The sequence below is a fragment of the Acomys minous genome (assembly GCF_964271855.1).
Source record: "Acomys minous genome assembly, chromosome: 17".
Taxonomy (NCBI): domain Eukaryota; kingdom Metazoa; phylum Chordata; class Mammalia; order Rodentia; family Muridae; genus Acomys; species Acomys minous.
Window position 1 is genome coordinate 58,277,620 of NC_140500.1, and position 19,487 is coordinate 58,297,106.

Sequence of the window (19,487 nt, forward strand, 5' to 3'; positions counted from 1 at the left end):
ATTCTGGTCCGTTCTTGCGTCCAGAGGAATCTAGCTTCCCCTCTGAGGGGTTGGTCTTAATCTTTTCTAACAGTGGCAAAGAGAGCATTAAAAGCTGGCCTTTGCAGTGAGGACTTGAGGGGCCAGAGACTCTCAGGACACCCTTTTATCTAACCCCGCATGCCTAGACTCTCTTGCCGGTTTTGTCTATGTGGCTACACGCCTTGCCTCCTGTAACCTTAAACCAGCTATCTCTAAACTGCAATTGTAGCGAAGATAGGGCTTTTCTTTATTTTATTTTTTTTAAATGTTGGGACTTGAGAGCTTTTGTTGTATGGGACTACTGGGCAACAGTAACATCCTGACAGTGAAGCACCCTGCTGCCTGGGCTGAGGGAGCCATGAGCACTAGCTAGACTGTAGCTGGTGAGACAATGTTTCCCACATAGCCGGTGTGCCGGGCTGAAACACCTGCTTAGGATGCAGCCTTCCTAAACAGGACCCTGAACAGCCTGGATTGTGTGGGGCCCTGCCGTTTCCCACCTCCAGCCAGCAGTGTCTGCCTAGATCTTTCTAGAACAGGACAGAAGTAAAGGGGCTCAGCTATACCTGTCCCTGCCTTGTATAGTCTACTTTGAAGGTTTCTGGGGGTCGGGTGGACTGTCCCTTTGGCTTCATGAGGGAGTGCTTCTTGCTGGTCAGGGCAGAACACTGCAGCTTTGGACACCAGTCTGTCAACCTTTCTGCCTGTCTTCCAGCCTTCGCCTGCATCCAAGTTCATCCAGGGCTACCTAGGAGCCGTCATCAGTGCCGTCTCCATTGCTGTAAGTAATCCCTACTCCGCTCCACTGGGCTGCCGCCCCGCCCACCGGGCCAGGGTGTGGGGAATAGGGTCTGCAAGGGGATGCATGCAGAAAAGAGGCTCAGATGGCAAGAACAGATTGGCGCTCCACAGCATTGGGGATGGAGGCGTGAAATCCAGGGCAAGGAAGGCAGGGCATCTATGTCTCTGTCCGTGCACCCAGCACTCTCTTCAGAGCAGCTCCACTATTTGTCTCCCCAGTGGAGTATTTTCTTCCTAGCAACCTCTGGTGCACAATCTGTGGCTATCTACAGACCCACACTCACGAATCTCTTCTCCTTAATGGATCTAGGAGTCCTTGGACAGTGGTGCTCCATGAGTAAAGGCTATGTTGTGTGGTTGTGTGGTTGTGTGTGTGTGTGTGTTTCTTGGTCTTTACTTGGCACGGAGAGAAGGCTGTTGGCTTCCGGTGGGACTGTTTACGGAGGGGCAGAGCTGCCTCTATGCAACCTCTTCAGGCTTAGTTGGAGGGTCACTTGGCCAGCCTCCTTGAAGGCTTATAGACTCTTCAAGTCAGGCTCACGTTGAGCCTTTGCAGTCTTGTAAGAATAAAGCTGGAATTTGCTACAGAAAACTGCAAATTACCTGAGTGAGAGTGGGAGTGATGGTTCCCAGGTGGGGCTAGCAAGCAGGCCACAGAGAGTGTGGCGTGGGCCACAGCCAGAGTGAAGAATCAAGCCTCTGAGAACTTGTCCAACCTTGTTCCTACCCCGGCCCTCTTCTGGCACTTTCTGGATTCCTGTTGGAGTGGCTTCCTATGGCCAGCTCTGTAGGGTAAAGTGCTTTTCACAACTGTCATCTCTGTCACTAATAACAGTGAATGTATTGATTTCTAGGGAAAGAAAGAGATCCGGGCATGGTGGTGCACTTGGCAGGCAGATTGCTGTGAGTTCGAGGCCAGCCTGGTCTACAAAGCGAGTCCAGGACAGCCAAGGCTACACAGAGAAACCCTGTTTCAAAAAACAAAACAAAACCAACCAACCAACCAACCAACCAACAAAACAAAAGAGTACAAATCAGGGCTTGGGATGCAGCTCAGCTGGCAGAGTGTTTGCCCAGCATCCACAGAGCTCTGGTTTTGAGCCCTAGCACCACATAGAACAGTTCATGTCATGGTGGTTTAAACCTGTACCTAACACTCATGCGGTGGAGGCAGGAGGATCAGAAGCTCAAAGTGATCGCCGGGTGTATGAGTTTGGGGCCAGCCTGGGCTACATGAGACCCTTTCTTAACAAAAAAGATGGCTGGACAGTCAAAAGCTCTGGCTGTTCCTCCAGAGGACCATGGGTTTGGTTCTCAGCACCCATGTGGTGGCTCACAATTATCTATAACTCCAGTCCTGGGGAATCTGATGCCCTCTTCTGGCCTCTGCAGGTGCTGCACACACATGGTGCACATACGTGCAGGCAAAACACACACACACACACACACCATTTTTAAAAACTTAGAAAATGCAAATGAACACAAGGAACGAATTTACATATACTAATCTTTTGGTACACCCCCCCTTTCCTCATCTCTTCTGTCACTAAACATAATTGTACACACTGTGCGACAAATCACTCATCCTACACAGTCATTTCTATTGCTGCTCTTCTAAAGTAGAGCTTTGGGGCTGTCCTCAAGTGGCCTCTTTTATTTTACTCCCACACAGACCAAGCCATCTCCAAGTGGCTGTGAAGTGGGGCGTCCCTTCCTGTGCCTGGGATCTCGTTCTTTCCCTGAATCCTGTGCCTTGTTGCCAGTTAGAAGCCATATGCAGCCAGACCTGTGTAGACGGCTCACTGTGGAGAAACTGCCAGTCTGCCTGGCAGACTCGCAACCCTGCATGGAACTTGGTTTGGGGGTCAGATAAACTGGGGCTTCCTGACTCTGCTGGAATGGGACGTGGCCAGGGCTCCTGAGAGAGGAGAGGGCTCACTCACCGTTCTGTCATGGCACAAGAGGGGTTCAGAGCCTGGCTCCTGCTGTGACAGCCTTTCTCTTCCGGGGAGGGCGGAGAGGGAAGGGCTGTGTGACAACGTCATTGCCCTGCTACCTTCCCCTTGGGCCTGGGGCTCAGGAGTTTTACTTATGAAAACTCTGGCCTCTTTGCCTTCAGCCTTTAGGATCCTAATGGTGGGGGGCGGGGTCCCCTTTATTCCATCCCAACCCTTTTCAGGCCTGTGTCTCATTCAGATTGGCTGGTGGAGGAACACAGAACCCAGCAGACACTTGGGGCTTGGGGTTTCACACTGGGCTGTGCTTGCGCAGTCGGGGACATCCTCTGCTTCTTCTTCTTCTTCTTTGCTTGGCCCCAGATTCCCCCAGAGGAGATTTCCTTGACCCAAATCCCAGAGACATCTTGTTCTTCCCACACTCGGTCACACCCTGTCCCTGTCCTCTCATTGTCCCCAGTTGGATTACAAGTTAGCTATGGACAAGCATCTGTCTCATACCCCACAGAGTGAACCGTAGAGCCCTGTGCCATAAATACCTATTAATTAGGCTGCTGATTGATTGCTGGCCCTGAGAGGCCCCTCTTCTCCTCTCCAGGAGCCTGAGCCTCAGCAGTGGCGAGTCCCTCTGCCTGACGACTTCACACAGCGAGGGGCTCACTTGGGCAGATGGAGTGGAGTTCCTGACTTGGAGAATCGGCAGCTTGCCTTCTTTTCTTTTGTGTGTATAAATCACAAAACTGCCAGAGACAGAGCTTGGTTTTATTCCCCTCTCTCTTGTTCTCTGGAACCCCAGGCCCTGCGGCCTCATTAACTGATTTCGGCTTCAATTAGAGACAAATCCCCTCCCAGGTTGAGCCTGTTAGGAGCAGATGACCTGCAAACAAGTGTCAGGGCCCCAGTGGTTGGCCCTGTTCTGGCATTAATTAAAACGAGTCCCTACAAGCAGGTGGCTGGATGGGGCCTGATGGGCTGAGAGCAGGTCCCAGGGGCTGAACTGTGCTGAGGTGCAGCCTCCTCTGTGGGGTCTGAGAGCCCTGTCTCTCTCTCAGAGGAACCCTTGACCTTGGCCAGCAGCACCTCCTCACCAATCAGGCATTCCCCCAAACGAAGCCTCGTGCAGGGCCCAGGAGTGTTGGGGTGATAAGCCTCTCTAGGGCCCCCTAAATAGATTTGGCAATGTCTGGGCTTTTGCTTTAGAATAAAAAAGAAACCCCATCTTAAGTTATTTTTGAAACCCTAACAGTTTGCAGTCTTTTAACAAAGGAAACCTCCCTCCGTCTTCTTTTGTGTTTTTGGTCTGGAGTTTGTGTGGAAGCTTCTGGGCTGGCCGTCGCTGTCTCTGTGAAGGGAGAGAGCAGGCAGGCTCCACTCCTTCTGCAAGGTCTGTGATGGACCAGGCACTTTTCAGGAGCCTGGGCTGCAGCCTGTTATGGCTTTCAAGATGCTGGGAGTGGGGGTGTGAGTGGAGAGCATTGGGGCAGTCAGAACCATGGTGGCAGTGGCGGTGGCGCTGACCCACTGGCGCTGGGTGTCCCAAAGAGAAGGTACAGCAGATACAGAGGAACACAGAAAGATGGGGACAGATTCTGGACACTGTCAGAAGTATGTGTGTGCCACATATAGAGTAAAGGTGATGGTGACAATAGAGTGATAGCAGTGGCCATTAGGCTCTGTGATTACCATACGAGGAATCCCAGGCTGTGCATCGCAGGGTCTTAGGTAGAGCTAGGAGGTGGCAGATGCAACCCACTGACAACTGGTTCCTGGGTGGGGATGGACCTGGGGCTTGGGAGGAAGGCTCAGGGCTGACATCTTGGGCAGGTTGGTGGAGCCCTGGTCCTCACTGCTTGCTGGCAGCCCCACACCCCACACGCCCTCGATGGTCAGATGAGTAAACAGCCGTGCGGCTGATCCTTTCAGAGTGCTGGCGCTATGCTGGCTCAGCCCCATTTTACAGATGGGCAAATCGAGCACAGACTGAAGCCAAGGACAGAGCCCTCCACTCCACTCCAGGCTTGCTCACACACTCTTCTGTTAACACAAAGGCCCTTTTGCTATCCTGTTCCCACTGGGGCTTACTGGGGTGCAAAAACCCAAGCAGTGGTTTAGCTTCTAAGTGGGAAGAAATGTTACTGTGCCCTTGATAGTCAGGTACCACCAACCTTCCTACTTAGTTTCTAGACCTCTAACTTCTGGCCAACATTAAGCCCACAGGATGATCCCTAGCGCCCCCTGCCTCCTGTAAGACAAGATCTGGCTGGTGCAGCCAGGGCAGAGCCAGGCCCTTCTGTTCTCCTCAGGGTTCTCAGGGTAGCCGGGGCACACTGGGCACCCATGAATCCTGGTCCATCCTACTGTCATGCTACTTTCCCTTCAAGTGACTTCTGGGTTGGCAGGGTCATGGCATGGACCCAGCAGCTGAATTGAAGGGTTCCAGAAGCCTGCAGGTGGTGGCGGCAGTGGCGAGTCAGACCTGAGTAAGCAGCCCTGCGTCCGGTCTGATGCCATTGGTTTCCTCGCAGCCAGCACACTGGTCCCTAGCAAACACAGTTCAGGCATTACACATGGCCGCCGTTCCTGGCGGATAAGCCCCTCTGCCTCAGCTGGAGCCGATAGGAACAGTGGCCACAGACTAACTGTCTCATTCACCTTTGCCTCTTTGATGCCCCTGAGCTCATTGCCAAGCAACAGGCTGGCTGAGGCTGGAAGACCTGTGACCTCCACGCAGGGTCACCAGTTAGACCCCACTTGGTAGCAGGTTTAGTTTACAAAGCTGTGCCCTCTGGTGGGCATTTCTGGTACTTCAGTGATTTCCTGACCCACACCCCTGGCCTTCCAGGACCCACACAAACTCAGGTCCGGTCACCTAGGAGAAGTCTGAGTTCTGATCTCATGCCATGCGTCCTGTCGGCCTGCCTCGTCCTCCTGTGTTCTTCAGGATTGCTTAGACACCATCGGCAGGCACAGCAGGGTTCACAGACCCTTGCAGACAACCCAGTCTTACATGACTCGGGCGGCGTCTCTGCGGAACCCTCATCCCTCCCTGGCCAGCTACCTCCTACTCACTCCCAGGGTTCAGTCACGTGCGCTTTGAAGCTTTGGTGACCTTGGGGCCTCCCCCTCCCCCAGTCGAGTATGAAATGAACATCTCAGGTAGCCCACAGACCCCCACAGTTCGCTGTTTGCAAAGGCAGCTGTAGTGGTTTGCAAGGCTTTTTCCCCCTTCATGCCTCAGACATCATCCATTTTGATTTCTTCTAGAAGCATCAGTTAAGTCCACACTTGTTTTGCCAGTGGGCGGGTAACAAGTACTTAGTGTCTGTTGGGAGAGAGGGGTTTCTATCAAGTCCACAGATACAAAATATTGCTGTGGGGTTTTTTTGGTGTCAGTTATCAGATGCACGTATTATTTTAATTCAGAGATGTGTAAAAAGGCAAACCTATATGTACTTGGAGACGGATAGACACATGGAAGAAAGTTCTGGCCTTGGGTTGGGGGGATAGCTGAGCTGGTGACAATGCTTGCCTTGCAAGCTTGAAGGCTTGAGCTTGATTTCATAAGCCACAGAAAAAGCCCGTGTGAGGCTGGAGAGGTGGCGCATTGCTTAAGAGCACGTGCTGCTCTTGTAGAGGGCAAGAGTTTGATTCCTACCTTGGGGCAGTTTACAACTTCCCCAGGGGATGCCACGCCCTCCTCAGGCTTCCACAGGCACTCACACATAAGTGTGCATGCTCACACATGCACATGCACACACACGCATGAGTACACTTATGTACATAGCCCCCCTACATGAGGACACACGGCACATGCATATTCATACACACACGAGTGTACATGGCGTGCGCGTGCACACACATACACACACACACACACACACACACACAGTTTAAAAAAAGTTACTAGGCGCACACCTCTAATCCTAGCACTTAGAGGCAGAGACGGGAGATCTTTGTGACCCCGACTCCAATCTGGTCTACATAGTGAATTCTAGGCCAGCCAGGGCTACATAGTGAGATTATGTCTTAAAACATAAATGAATAAGTAAAAGTGAGATGAAATCAACATTTTTAATGCAATTTTAAAATTTTTTTTATTTTTTATTTTTTATTTTTTGAAAGATTTATGTATTTATTATGAATACAGTGCTCTGCCTGCTTGTACACCTGCAGGCCAGAAGAGGGCATCAAATTACATTATAGATGGTTGTGAGCCACCATGTGGTTGCTGGGAATTGAACTCAGGAATTCTGGAGGAACAGTCCATGCCCTTAACCTCTGAGCCATCTCTCCAGCCCCATTTAATGCAATTTTTTTAAGGTGGAGTGGAGACCTCGCAAGCTCCTTTGACTAGAGTTGTATTCAGCTGGTTGAATACTTGCTTAAGGTGCTCGAAGATCTGGGTTCAATCCCCAGCATTGAATAAACCAGTGGGCACACACCCGTGATCCTAGCCCTTAGGGTGTAGAGGCTGGAGGGTCAGGAGTTCAAAGTCATCCTCAGCTGATTTGAAGCCATCTTGGACTACACGAAAGCATGTCTTGTAACAACAAAAACAGCAAGGCATAAAAAACAAAAACAAAAACCTAGCAGGCCCCGCATGCGCAGGGTGAAATTCGGCAAGAAGCACACATCTATCTGAAAGCAGGCCAACGTGCCCAAGCCTTGAATGGGAGCTGGGGACCACAAAGTGGAGAGAGGGTCCATGCCGAGATGGGAGCTCACTAGGAGGCAATATGGCTGCCTCGGCCACCCCCCCCAGCAGCGGGCCTGGCGTATGTGCCAGAGACACAGAGGAGAATGGCCACTCACCCTCACCCCTTCGACACGCAGCCATACTGCCCCCCCAAACCTTGCACAGGGACAGACACAGCCTGGGAAGGACCCCAGGGAGGCTGCCGTTGAGGGATGGAAGCCCCGTCTGTTCTTGTTTCTCGGGGTCCTTTGGCCTGGAACATTTGGTGGAGCCCATTAAAATGAAAAAGCCAAGTGGCTGGAGGCTCGGAACGCCAGCTCGGTTTCCCTGGCATGGCGGCGGGTCCTGTTTAAGAGAACCAGCTGGCATTAATGGCACACAACGCATTGCGAACAGCAGCTAGCAATCAGAAGAGTCGGAGCTAATAATCAGGTTGAGAGAAGATAACGAGCTATGGAACAGCCATTGCCGAGGGTCCCCCGGGGTCCTGCCTTAACAGCCTCCAAATAAGCTACAAAACAGAAATTAACCAAACAGGGGCCCCATTTGGGCAGAGGGGGAAAACAAACAAGGTAGAAATGTGCACACGAATTCCTAATGCGGACGTGCCCAAGCTCAGGACCCGTGGGGGGCAGCAGCCACCGCCTGAAATGGGTAAGGGGCCTTTTGTGACCACCAGCGGCTCCCCGGAGACTCGGGCCGTCCTTCCTTCCTACCTCAGGATCCCACTTGGCATGTGGCAAACCAGCTAGCTCACCCCTTCAAGACAGTGGCAGTCCTAGCCAGTGGGGATAACAGCAGCCAGCGAGGGAGAGGCCAGCTCAGGGTGCCACAACAAGACTCAGCGTTGCCTGCAAGCGATTGCCTCTAGCCTCTCTCCCTCTCCCCCTGCCTTCCAGCTCTGTCCAGTCCTGGGAGGCTGCCAGCCTGAGTCTCCTTGTTCCCTTCCCCCTCTCCTGCTTTCTATACCTCAATATGTCATCCTCTCTCTAAGGATGTGTGCAAGACTTAGGCCTAATCCTGGGACGGGTGCTACCCTCTCATTTACACATCACATGGACCCCAACCCCCAATGGCCTTTGTCAGGGGCCCCATGTTATGCACATGGCCCATGGTTTGGGGGTATCAAGCCATTGCTTCTTGAGGAGGAGGCTGTACCAGTTGCTTTCCCATGGCTGCGATCTAATTTCTATAAGGAGCAACCAAAGGAAGGCCTCACGGCTTGAGGATACTGGCTGTCACTGCAGGGAAGGCATGGGGACACGGAGGTAGCTTGTCACATGCATCCACAATAGGAAGAAAAGGAAGATAAGTGCTGGTGTTCAGCCTGCTTTCTCCTTCTTTTTATGCAGTCCAGGGCCCTGGCCTACATTTTGCGTGGCTTTTCCTACCTCGGCTGACCCAATTTAGAAGCTTCCTTACAGATGATGTACCCAGTGGGGGGGGCGGGGGTTAGTTCCTAGGTGTTTTAGACTCTGTCAAGTTGGTGGTATTAACTATCAGAGGCCAGTTGGAAAGTGGGGGTGAAGCTTTGGGATCAGCAGTCCCTAGCTTTGGCTGCCGTGACATAACTGTCCCTGGCCAAGTCACTGGTCCTTTCTCGGCCAGCCTCTCTTCTCGGTGTAAAGGGGCTTTTGTTAAGATGTTGCATGTGGTAGCTGGGGTGCAGCTCCTAGTGCCCATGCCCAGGATACCAAGCGTCCTGCATTCACCACCACCCCCAAGCACTACAAAAATAAAGACTTGCAAGCAAAAGGGTTGGTAGCATATAGATCTCTCGGCAGTCCACTGCTCTTCCTCTTCCTCTGCGGCGTGTGCTCCCTCTGCCCTCCGTGCTTTCCCTCTGTCCTCATTTTGTGGGGTTCAAGAGCCTGTTTCCAAGTCACTCATTGCCAAGAGCTGGGGACACTTGGACTGGATTCGGTTAAGCTCCATCCAAGCAGCGGTACCAGGATGGGCCAGTGGCATCAGAGGGGCCCTGGTGTGTTCACTGAAATATGTAGAAGCTGTCACTCTGTTCCTGACACTCAGATGTCCTCAAGCAAGCAGCGGGGACAAGGACAAGGGCTCGGAACATCAGCATGACAGCGAGGCTAGACACGCAGCACCGAGAGCCCAGGCTGGAGGTGGCTGGCTGCCAAGGGGATGATGAGCGGGCGCACCCTGTCCTGTATCCCTACACTGGAGCCTGAGCCTGGCTGTCCCTGCTCTACCGCAGGCGCTCTGTCTCCCTGAGGCCTCCCAATGCCCCGAAAACCAAAAGGGCTGAGTCCAGAGCCAGGCTAAGAACACAGAGTAGGCTGCCAAGTCACCAGGAGTCCAGAGTTGAATGCAAGCCAGATCTTGTTGTGGCCCTCGCTGCCTCCTCTTCCCGGGATGGACCATCAGGATAGAGCTCTCTAGGCCTCAGTATGGGAATACCAAGGCTTCTGGGTCATATCTGTTCTCTCTCCATGCCCACTGCTCCTCTAGATAGCCCTTCTCTGATGGCCAGCTTCTGGTCCCCCCCCCCAAGACGGTCTCGCTCACCTGTGCTGAGCCCTCCATCCAGTTGGCTGCTTGTAGCTGTTCCTCAACCACAGGCTCACTGAGCATGTGCTTTGGGCTGCTAGAAGACAGCATTCAGTGCTGAGCGCACACAGAGAAGGCCTGCATTCCTTCCCTCCCAGAGGCCCAGGGTCAGGGATGCCAAGGACTAAGTCTTGGAAAGAGGAACCAGGGAAACAGATCAATGGTCTGCCTGCCTGAGAGAGGTGACATTGTCACATGGCTGCACTCACTGAGTCCTCTTGTGTGTCAAGCTCACGCCTTTTATATACATTCTTATCACAAGCCCTGAATGTGGTGGAAGTTAACTATCCTCTTCCTACCACCAGACACTGGAGTAGAGAAAGGAATAATGAATCGTCTGCTAAGGGTCACTAGAAAGTGACAGAGGTTGTAGACTTCAGAGCTGGTCCCAAGGGAACAGGTGTGTGGCCTGAGGTGGGGTAGCCCAGACCTAGGGACCAGGTCAGCAAAGGCTAGAGGCCCGAAGGCCCAGTCGGCCTCAAAAGGGTTGCACCTGGGTGTGGGGTGTGAGGGAAATTGGAGGGATGCCCTCCTGCAGTTCCATTCCTCCCTCCCATGAGCCCTTGCAGCATCATGTGCCTTCTTCTCTTTTCTTTCCTTTCCAAGGTGGGCCTTAATGTGCTGGTTCAGAAAGCAAACAAGTTCACCCCAGCCACTCGCCTTCTCGTGCAGAGATTTGTGCCCTTCCCCGCAGTAGGTAAGATTTGCGTGTGTGTGTGTGTGTGTGTGTGTGTGTGTGTGTGTGTGTGTGTGTGTGTGTGTGTGAAGCATGGTGGGGGTCTGGAGGACCTGAGTGAATGGTGGTCCTTCCACATCACATTTCCTGATGCTTACAGACTCCCGGCTGGAAGAATCTAGAACACTTCCCACAGATAGGTGAAAGGATGCCAGACTCCACCCCCACCCCCCACCAGCTCAGTGCATGAGATGTGGCTTTAGCACAGATCCTTGCATGTTTGTTTTGTTTTGTGGTGCTAGGGATGGAACCTGGGGCTTCATGCACACAAGGCAAATATTCTAACAACTGAGCCCCACGCCCCGCCCTTTGTTTGTTGGAGACAAAAATCTCAATCCATACCTTAGGCACTCAGTATGTAGTCAAGGCTAGCCTCAGTCTCCGGAGAGATTTAGCACAGAGGTAGTTTGTTTGCTCATTTGTTTTGGGATGGAGTGTCATGCATCACAGAGTGGCCTCAAACTTGCTATGTAATGGAGCATGACCTTGAACTTCTGGTCCCCCTGCCTCCACCTCCCTGCTGCTGTGCTTAAAAGTGTGCACCATTATCAGTTGCTAGGTGTTGCTGCTCTAATCCAGGGCATCCTGCATGCCAGGCAGGCACTTACCAACTAAGCCACACCTGGAGCCCAGCACAGGGAGAGTCGGAATCCGGACCTCCAGGCTCATAGAGATCAGCACACAGAACACAATGGATGCCATGAGCTGTGCAAAGCACTCACAATAAACTCTAACAAAACATTTACAGTCCTCGGATCACGAGTATGCCCAGCAAATGGTAAAAACCAGGACTCGGAGCTTTGCCAGCAGAAAACCTAAGGCTCACCATGGCACTTTGCCATGGTTACTCAGAGACCTGCAAGTATCATTGCCTCTGTGCAGGGCGAGCCTGAGTAATCAATCATCTGTGATGCTTCAACTGCTACATCTTACTTAAAAAAAAAGAAAGAAAGAAAGAAAGAAATCAGGTAAAAGACATATTGATTAGCTGGCCTTGGAGGTGCACATCTGTAACAGCAGCAGTGAGAGTTGGCAACAGGCAGAGAAGTCGAAGGTCATCCTTAGCTAGACAGTGAACTTGAGACCAGCCAGGGCTATAGGCAACAGCCTGACTTCAGTTCCTAAGACCCACATGGTGGAAGAAGACTCCCCAAAGCTGTCCGATGTTCACACATGCACTCCCAAAAGTAAGTAAGTAAGTAAATTTAAAGGTGCATCTATTACTAAATCACATAAAAGTTTTTATATTTGATAAGTTTTATATGTGATATATATAATATATAATAACTTGTTTTAATCTCTTTATAAATCCTTTGCGCTTTGTTTATACATATAGAAGCATTAATTTGAGGGGACTGTTCAGTCTTCACCTGGCATCAGAGGAGACTCTGGCTGCAGGACAGCTCAGGGTTTCTTTGTTTCTTTTTTCTTTTTTCTTTTTTTCTGTTGTTTGTTTGTTTGTTTTTTGAGACAGGGTTTCTCTGTGTAACCTTGCTTGTCCTGGTACTCACTCTGTGGACCAGACTGGCCTTGAACCCAGAGATCTGCTTGCCTCTGCCTCCTGAGTGCTGGCGTTAAAAGCGTGCACCACCACCGCCTGGCTGACTCACATCCACCCTGAGGATGTTGCAAAGCTTGGCCTGGCTTTTGGGAAGGAACACCCCTCCCCCCAATTTCAGGGACGGAAACCATTGTGCAGAGTTTGTTTGTTTCATAACTGTAGATGCGGCACAAAGCCATTTGTCGTTTGTTCTTCAAAGAAGGGTGCATGAACACTAAACCCCAGGTCAGAGTTCCGGAGGACAGAGGTGGGGCCAGCTCAGCCCAGGGCCTGAGGTTCTGTGACCTTCCCGATGTCAGTACTCAGTGGAAAGCTTGAGCCAGGCTCAAGGCCATGACCTGACCCTTCCCCTCATGCCTCGCCTTCCTATGTGTAATAGGTAGGCTTTGTACTCTCCAACTATGGCCCACAGCTGCACGGGAGGCCGCAGAGCAGACTCTATTGACAGGAATGTGTTGTGGGGGTACCTACAGAATGGGGCGGCCTCACTCCCTCCATGCCCAGTGGCTAATAAACTCCCAGAACCAAACAACCCAGTGGAGCCTAGCCAACCCAGATAATTGCTATAGCAACTCCACAATCATAATGAACTCTTAGCTATTTCTGCCGTGGGCCATTAATGAAATAACTCTTTAAGGCTGACTTCGTCATGAGGTCTAATTGAGTAACAAGCGCGTGCGGGCTATTCAGTGACCGGGCTGTCTACAGCCACCAGGGATGGAGAGTCCGAGGCAGCCTAGACTGGCTCTGAGGCTCCACTGAGATGTAATTGGGACTTGCGGGGGACAAGCCTCAGATAAGAACTTTGCCACTGGCTTGTTCCAGCCCCCGCTGTGCTGTGTGACCTTGGGCTGCTCTTAACCTCTCTGGGTCTCCCTCAGGAGGAGAGGCCTGTCCTCTGTTCTGAGACTCTGACCTGCTCCTCTCGGAGGCGTTAGCCTGATTCCCCTCCCTTCTTCTTGGGTCTGGGCCTTCATCCCTCCTGCCTAAGCCCAGTCTTTGCCGAGCAACGTGAAACCCCACTGTATACACCCTGTTTTGCAACTTGCTAATCTTCACTCCCAGGTCCTTGGGAGAAGCAGGCCCATCTGCAAAGATGATTCTGTTCATTCCCCTGTCAGTGATTGCCACAGTGAGGCCAAAGCCATCATCTGCTCCCTGCACTTGGTTTCTCTGTACCATTGTCCCTCCAGGGACATGACAGAGCATCTCTAAGTCACCCCCCCCCCACCTTCTGGAGCAGGCTGGTTAGCCACTGTTAGGAGCCTCTGGGGAGCACGCTTAGCACCTGCTTTATCAGATAAAAGGCCACTTTCTCCTTAGGGTACCACTTTCCCCTTAGAGTACCACCTTCTCCTTAGGGTACCACTTTCTCCTCAGGGTACCACTTTCTCCTTAGGGTACCACTTTCCCCTTAGAGTACCACCTTCTCCTTAGGGTACCACTTTCTCCTCAGGGTACCACTTTCTCCTTAGGGTACCACTTTCCCCTTAGGGTACCACTTTCTCCTTAGGGTACCACCATGATGAGAGAGGCGTCTGTCCTAGGAAGGAGTGGAATGTGTAAGAGTGTCTGTAAGTGATGGGGGTCTTGAAAAGGCCACAGCCACCCCTCTCTTCCTAGGCAAACAAGGAACAAGGAAACACCCTGGAATTGCTGTGTTTCCCAGCTCTCTGCCTGGTTCCTCTACAAGCCTGTCCAGGTGAAAGCCTGGGAGGCAGGATAGGATGTGCCTTCTCTGGGCTCTACACTGTCCAGAGCCCAGATTACTTGCTCCACCCACCCCAGCCTGGAATGCTTGGTCCCCGTGTCTACCTCTGCTGCTCCATCTTGGGCCCACCTCAGCAATCGTCACAGGCCAGCCCTAGGTTTGCAGAGCCCAGAATCTTCAGGAGCTGCCCAGTCCTCCTGCTCCGTCCTCCCACCTCATCCTCCCGCCTTTGGGTGTCCCTCATTGAGTGCTTGGAGGGCCCTAAGGTAGAGCTGACTACCTCATTCTACAAAACAACAACAACAACAACAACAACAACACACACACACACACACACACACACACACACACACACACACACACACACACACTTCCAACTCTGAGCTACACTTTGCACCCAAAGCTGAGGCCTCCCAGCCCCCAGAGTGACTCAGTCTTGTGGAGAAACCTGCCTTTGGAGCTGAGAGACGGAGGTGTGTTCCAGGGGGTGACCAGGCTGTGCAGTGCTGTGCAGTGAGTGAGCAGCCTGTCTCCAAGCTTGCTCTGACTTTTCATCTAGAATTGTGTTGTGTGAGCACTCGTGTGCATGTGAGTGACAAGTGTACAGGAAGCAAGCCCCAGCTGCTGCCCGCAGCCACCCGCGTCTTTCTCAGGGAGGTTTTCCGCACCCACAATACCCTGGCCCTGGTCTAGAACAGCAGTCATGTGGGAGATCTTGATTTCTATTTATACATGGAGACGGTAGGCACGAAGGTGAGCCCGGGAGCATGTGTGCTGGCATCAGAATCGATTGGGGACTGGTAATTAATTTGTTTAGACCTTAATTAATTCTCCAGTTCTTTCTTATTTGTGGACTGTCACGCTTAATTGTGTTTAGGAGCTCAAGCTTGGAGCAGGCCCTCCGTTAATTGATGTGTGGCTTCTGGGAGGTGGAAGTTAATGGTTTCGAAAGCTGGGCAAACAGGGCCATTAAAGGTCAACAGAGGAGATGCTGGAAAAATACACACCCCTGGGTCCAGCCACTGGTCCGCAGCGCTGAGCCGCTCTTCAGGAGGCAGGTCCCATAGACCGCCTTTCTCTGAGGCCTTGGAGGGACTGAGCTGGGAGGCAGCATGAGGTGTGGGTCTCACTATCTAGCGACACTGTAGAAAATAGGCAGAGGCGGATGGAGCAGGGCCTCTAGAGACGTGGAAACACCAGCAGCCCACCTACCTCAGTGTATCTGGTAAGAGCTGGTGCCCGCCCCAACCTTCTCCCTCCCACCACCCCACCCCCGCCCCATGTGCGCATGTGTAGGTTGGAAGCCCCGCCTCCTTGTACCAGCGAGTGCTCTTGGGTAGCAAAGACCTTAGCTGAACCCAGCACGCCCCAGAGCCCTGAATTAGTTACTGTCCTCATGCTGTAACAAAATAGCCGCCTGAAGCACCTGAAGGAAGGCGGGGTTGATTTTTGGACGGTTTGTTAGTCTGACAGTATAGTCCATCCTGGCGAGATGTCATGATGGCAGAAGGCCATCTGAGTCGCTTTGTAAAGCAGTGAGCAAGCAGAAGGAGGTGAGCTCGCTTTCCCCTTTCTCTTCCCAGCCCTTGGAATAGCGCTGCCCGCGCTCTGGGTGAACCTTCCCACCTCACTTAACCCACTGCAGAAACTCCGTCATAGACAGCTCGGTCTCCTACGCGCTTCCAGATCCTGTCAACCGAGAATCAATGTCAGCTGTCCCAGCCCTCCATAGGAGAATAATCTTCCAGGGACCAGAAAGTCCCATCTTGGCTAGGACATCTTCTGGGGTCCTTCCTAGGGGGTCCCTACCGTGAGTTGTCCAAAGTGTTTCACTGCAATTAAAACAAAAACAAAAACAAAAAAAACTCAGTGCTCCCCAGGGAACTGTCACTCAGGCCTTCTAGAAAGTCTTGGGGAGGGGTCTCCCTGTTTCTTCATACCCAGTGAGCCTTCGAGCTGCCCCTTGGCTCCCTTTCTATGCCCCAGGGCACGGGTCTTCATGATGTTGACTCCCACTTTGCCCCGCAGCTGGCCAGTGCTGCCTAAGCCTCAGGCCCCCAGAAGGCAGTGGAGTGTACCCGTGGCAACTGTGTCCTGGGCCCTGGGACAGGTGTCCCCCCTGGAGGCCAGGCATGAGGCACCCGTGGAAGAACCTGCATGGCCCTGTCCTGTGCTTGCTTCCGAACCCACTGCAGCCTCTTTACCCTCCTGCTGAGCTTCAGGCACATGGCTGTGCTGGCCCAGATGTGTCGTGTCGTGTCCCCCCCCCCCCTCCTTCCCACGCCTCAGCCCTACACCTGCTGCCAAGTACTCTGTATAACCCTGTGTCTGGCCAGCACAGGTGTTTACGTTCAAGTTTGCTTCTCTCATCAGACTGTGTGGTGTCCCCGGATCTTAGGGTCACCGTTCCTCAGGCCTCTCAGCCCAGCACTATGTATTAATTGCGTTCTCATTCCTGGGACCAAAATACCTGCCAAGAGGAAATTTAGGAAAGGGTTGTTTGTCGGTTGGTTGGTTTTGTTGTTGTTGCTTTTTGTTTTGTTTTGTTTCAAGGCAGGATTTCTCTGTGTAGCCCTGGCTGTCCTGGAAATTTCTTTGTAGAACAGGCTGGCCTCAGACTCACAGAGATCCATCCGCTTGCCTTTGCCTCCTGAGTGCTGGGATTACAGGTGTGTGCCACCATGCCCAACTGAGAAAGGGTTGATTTTGGCTTACTTTGTAAGAAGGAATACACCTTGGTGGTGAAGTCATAGCCACAAGAGCTTGGGATAGCTGGTGACACTGAGCCTGCAGCCAGGAGCCTTTCTGGAAATACCCTCATAGACCCATCCAGAGGTGTGTTTCCATGGTGATTCTAAATCCGGGCAGGTTTGACAGTGAAGATTAGCATGATAGAGTCTCATTGGGTTTGTTAATGCTCAAACAAGTGCTTTAGCCCAGGAGGTTCAGGTTCACTGACTGGGGGTGGAACTCCAGCCTGGTGATATTGGTCAGTAGGCCCCAGGTAGATGATTAGTAAGCCACCCACACAGGCTTATCCCAGGTATGTCCTCAAGTCTTTCTGGTCCATGGGCTTTCAGATGGGACCCTTGGATCATTGTGTTAGCTCCCACAGGGACTATACCAACCTCCAGTGCCTCAAGAGCCCCAAGTACAGGTCAGCCCTTCACCTGACTCCCACTGTCCCGACCAGAGGTGGCAAGAACCAAAGGTGGCGTCACATTCTTATAATCCCAGCACGGGGAGGGGAAGGATCAGAGTGTTCAAGATTATCCTTGGCTCCATAGTGAGGAGTTCAAAGTCATCTTGGGTGACAGGAAATTCTGTACCCCAAAACCAAAGCTCAGCAGTTAAAAGTGTAGAGGATCCCGGTTTGGTTCCCAGAACCCACCTTCGGCCGCCATCTGTCACTCCAGCTTCAGGAGGGGTCTGACACCTCTGGCCCCTGCAGGAACCCACATTCATGTGTGTACAACCTGCACAGAGACATACGTGCACCCTGGCATTATGGAATATTAACTTGGAGACAAGCATTGGTCAGATGCTCAAAATGGCACAAGAACAAATGTGCGGTGACATTTCACGGAGGCTGGGGCTGGGGCTTGGTGCTCCTCTAGCAAGCCTAGGATCTGCTCACAGTACCACAGGGGTGCGCGTGTAGCCAATGAGGCATAGCCTTCCGACAATCTTCCTGTGCTTCCTAGATCTTAAGAATTTAACCTGAGCCCATGTTTTACGAAGTGTGTGTGGCATTTGAGAAAGATCATTCACTGGCTACTCACGGGAAGACCGCGTGGCTGAGTGACAGGGATTCTGAGCACCCACAGAAGGACCGCTGGTCACAGCTTCCTGAGAGGATGAACAAGGACTCAGGATTGCGGCTGCCTCAGAGCGGGCATGGAATCCCAGCATGCCTCAGGTTTCCGGGGGACTTGGGCAGTGGGTCCAGATGGAAGGACATCTCTAGTAGTGTGGCCCTGAGCTCAGTATATAGTCTTGATCTCTTGAGTTAATTTATTGACTGCCTTTGGCAGAGGAAGCCTGCGGCTCACACTCAAGGGACAGGATCGACAGTGTTGAAGGGCTGTGAGTTTATGGGGCGGGGCATAAGATCTGAAGAGATCTGGAGGGGGTTGATGCTAAGCATACTGTTAAAAATTGGAGAAGAGGCACTGGGTGTGGTGGGGACTGGGCGTGGTGGTGTATGGCTTTAATGCCAGCATTCGGGAGGCAGAGGCAGGCAGATCCCTGTGAGTTCGAGGCCAGCCTGGTCTACAAAGCAAGTCTAGGACAGCCAAAGTTACACAGAGAAACCCTGTCTTAAAATAAAAAAAGACTAAACAAACAAACAGTTGGAGAAGAGGCTGGGCATGGTGGCATACTTCTTTAATCTTAACACTTGGGAGGCTGAGGCAGCAAGATCTCTGAGTAGTCTACATAGTGAGTTCCAGGGCAACCAGAGCTACATGGTGAGACCTTGCCTCAAAATAAATAAATTAAAAATTGGAGTGGCTGGGAAGATGATTCAGTGTGTAAAGTGTTTACCTTGCAAGCAGAAGGACCTGAAAGTCAGTCCCCAACCTATGTAAATGTTCTAGGCACGGCAGCATATGCCTGTAATCCAGGTACTGTGGAGGCGGAGACAGGAGGCTGGCCAGGCAGCCTAGGCTAACTGGTGAATTCCAGGCCAATGAGAGTTCTTGCCTCAAAGGCAGTGGATGGAATTTCTGAGGATGACACCTGAGGCTGTCCTATGGCCTACACACACATACACACACACACACACACACACACACACACACACACACACATACACACACGCACACATGTATGCACACCTATACATACATGAACACACTGTAGTTACATAAATGTATAACTTGGGATGAGGGACTGGAGGTAGAGGGGGCGCATGGTCCATCGTGTGGTGTGTGGCTCACGCTACTTTCCGCTGTGTCACAGAGATAGACCACCCAGAATGAAGGAGTTGGAGTCCAGGGTAGCTCAGATACACAGGAGTCCTCCAACAAAGCAACAAGCCTGGGTGACCCCTGAGTTCTAGGAATGTGTCTAGTTAGCAGCCTGACCCAGAAAGCACTAAGGGTTGTTCACATGTGACCAAGTCACCACTTTCTGGGCAGCTTGCCTAGGTCCCGGCATCATGTAGTTAGGTGTTCAGTAAACATTGCCGAACAAATACCTTCCTAACTCAAGAGGTTTGACCATTCTTAAAATCCAGAAGGCAGAGAAGGTGTTAGGCTCGGGGAGAAGGGCAGTGAAGGCAGGAGGAGTCAGGGGCAACCATAGGACAGGGAGAAGGCACCTTGGAACCTTGGCTATGAGCGTAGGGCTTGGGCCTTGTCTCATTGCCTGTGGAGCCAGTGCAGTCTCCAGTTTGAGAACTGCTGGACTAGGCAAACTTTTGGAAGGCCTGT

General features: G+C 52.1%; 1 protein-coding gene across 4 annotated transcripts in view; it reads left to right on the plus strand.

Annotated features, from left to right (window-relative positions):
* SFXN5 (sideroflexin 5) overlaps positions 1–19,487 on the plus strand; it is a 122,550-nt gene that overhangs the window by 64,979 nt on the left and 38,084 nt on the right. For all 4 annotated transcript variants that reach the window (XM_084766180.1, XM_084766177.1, XM_084766179.1 and 1 more), the window contains 2 exons: positions 737–802; positions 10,651–10,741. In XM_084766180.1, coding sequence (XP_084622306.1) covers positions 737–802; positions 10,651–10,741 — 157 coding nt within the window. The remainder of the gene's footprint in view (positions 1–736; positions 803–10,650; positions 10,742–19,487) is intronic.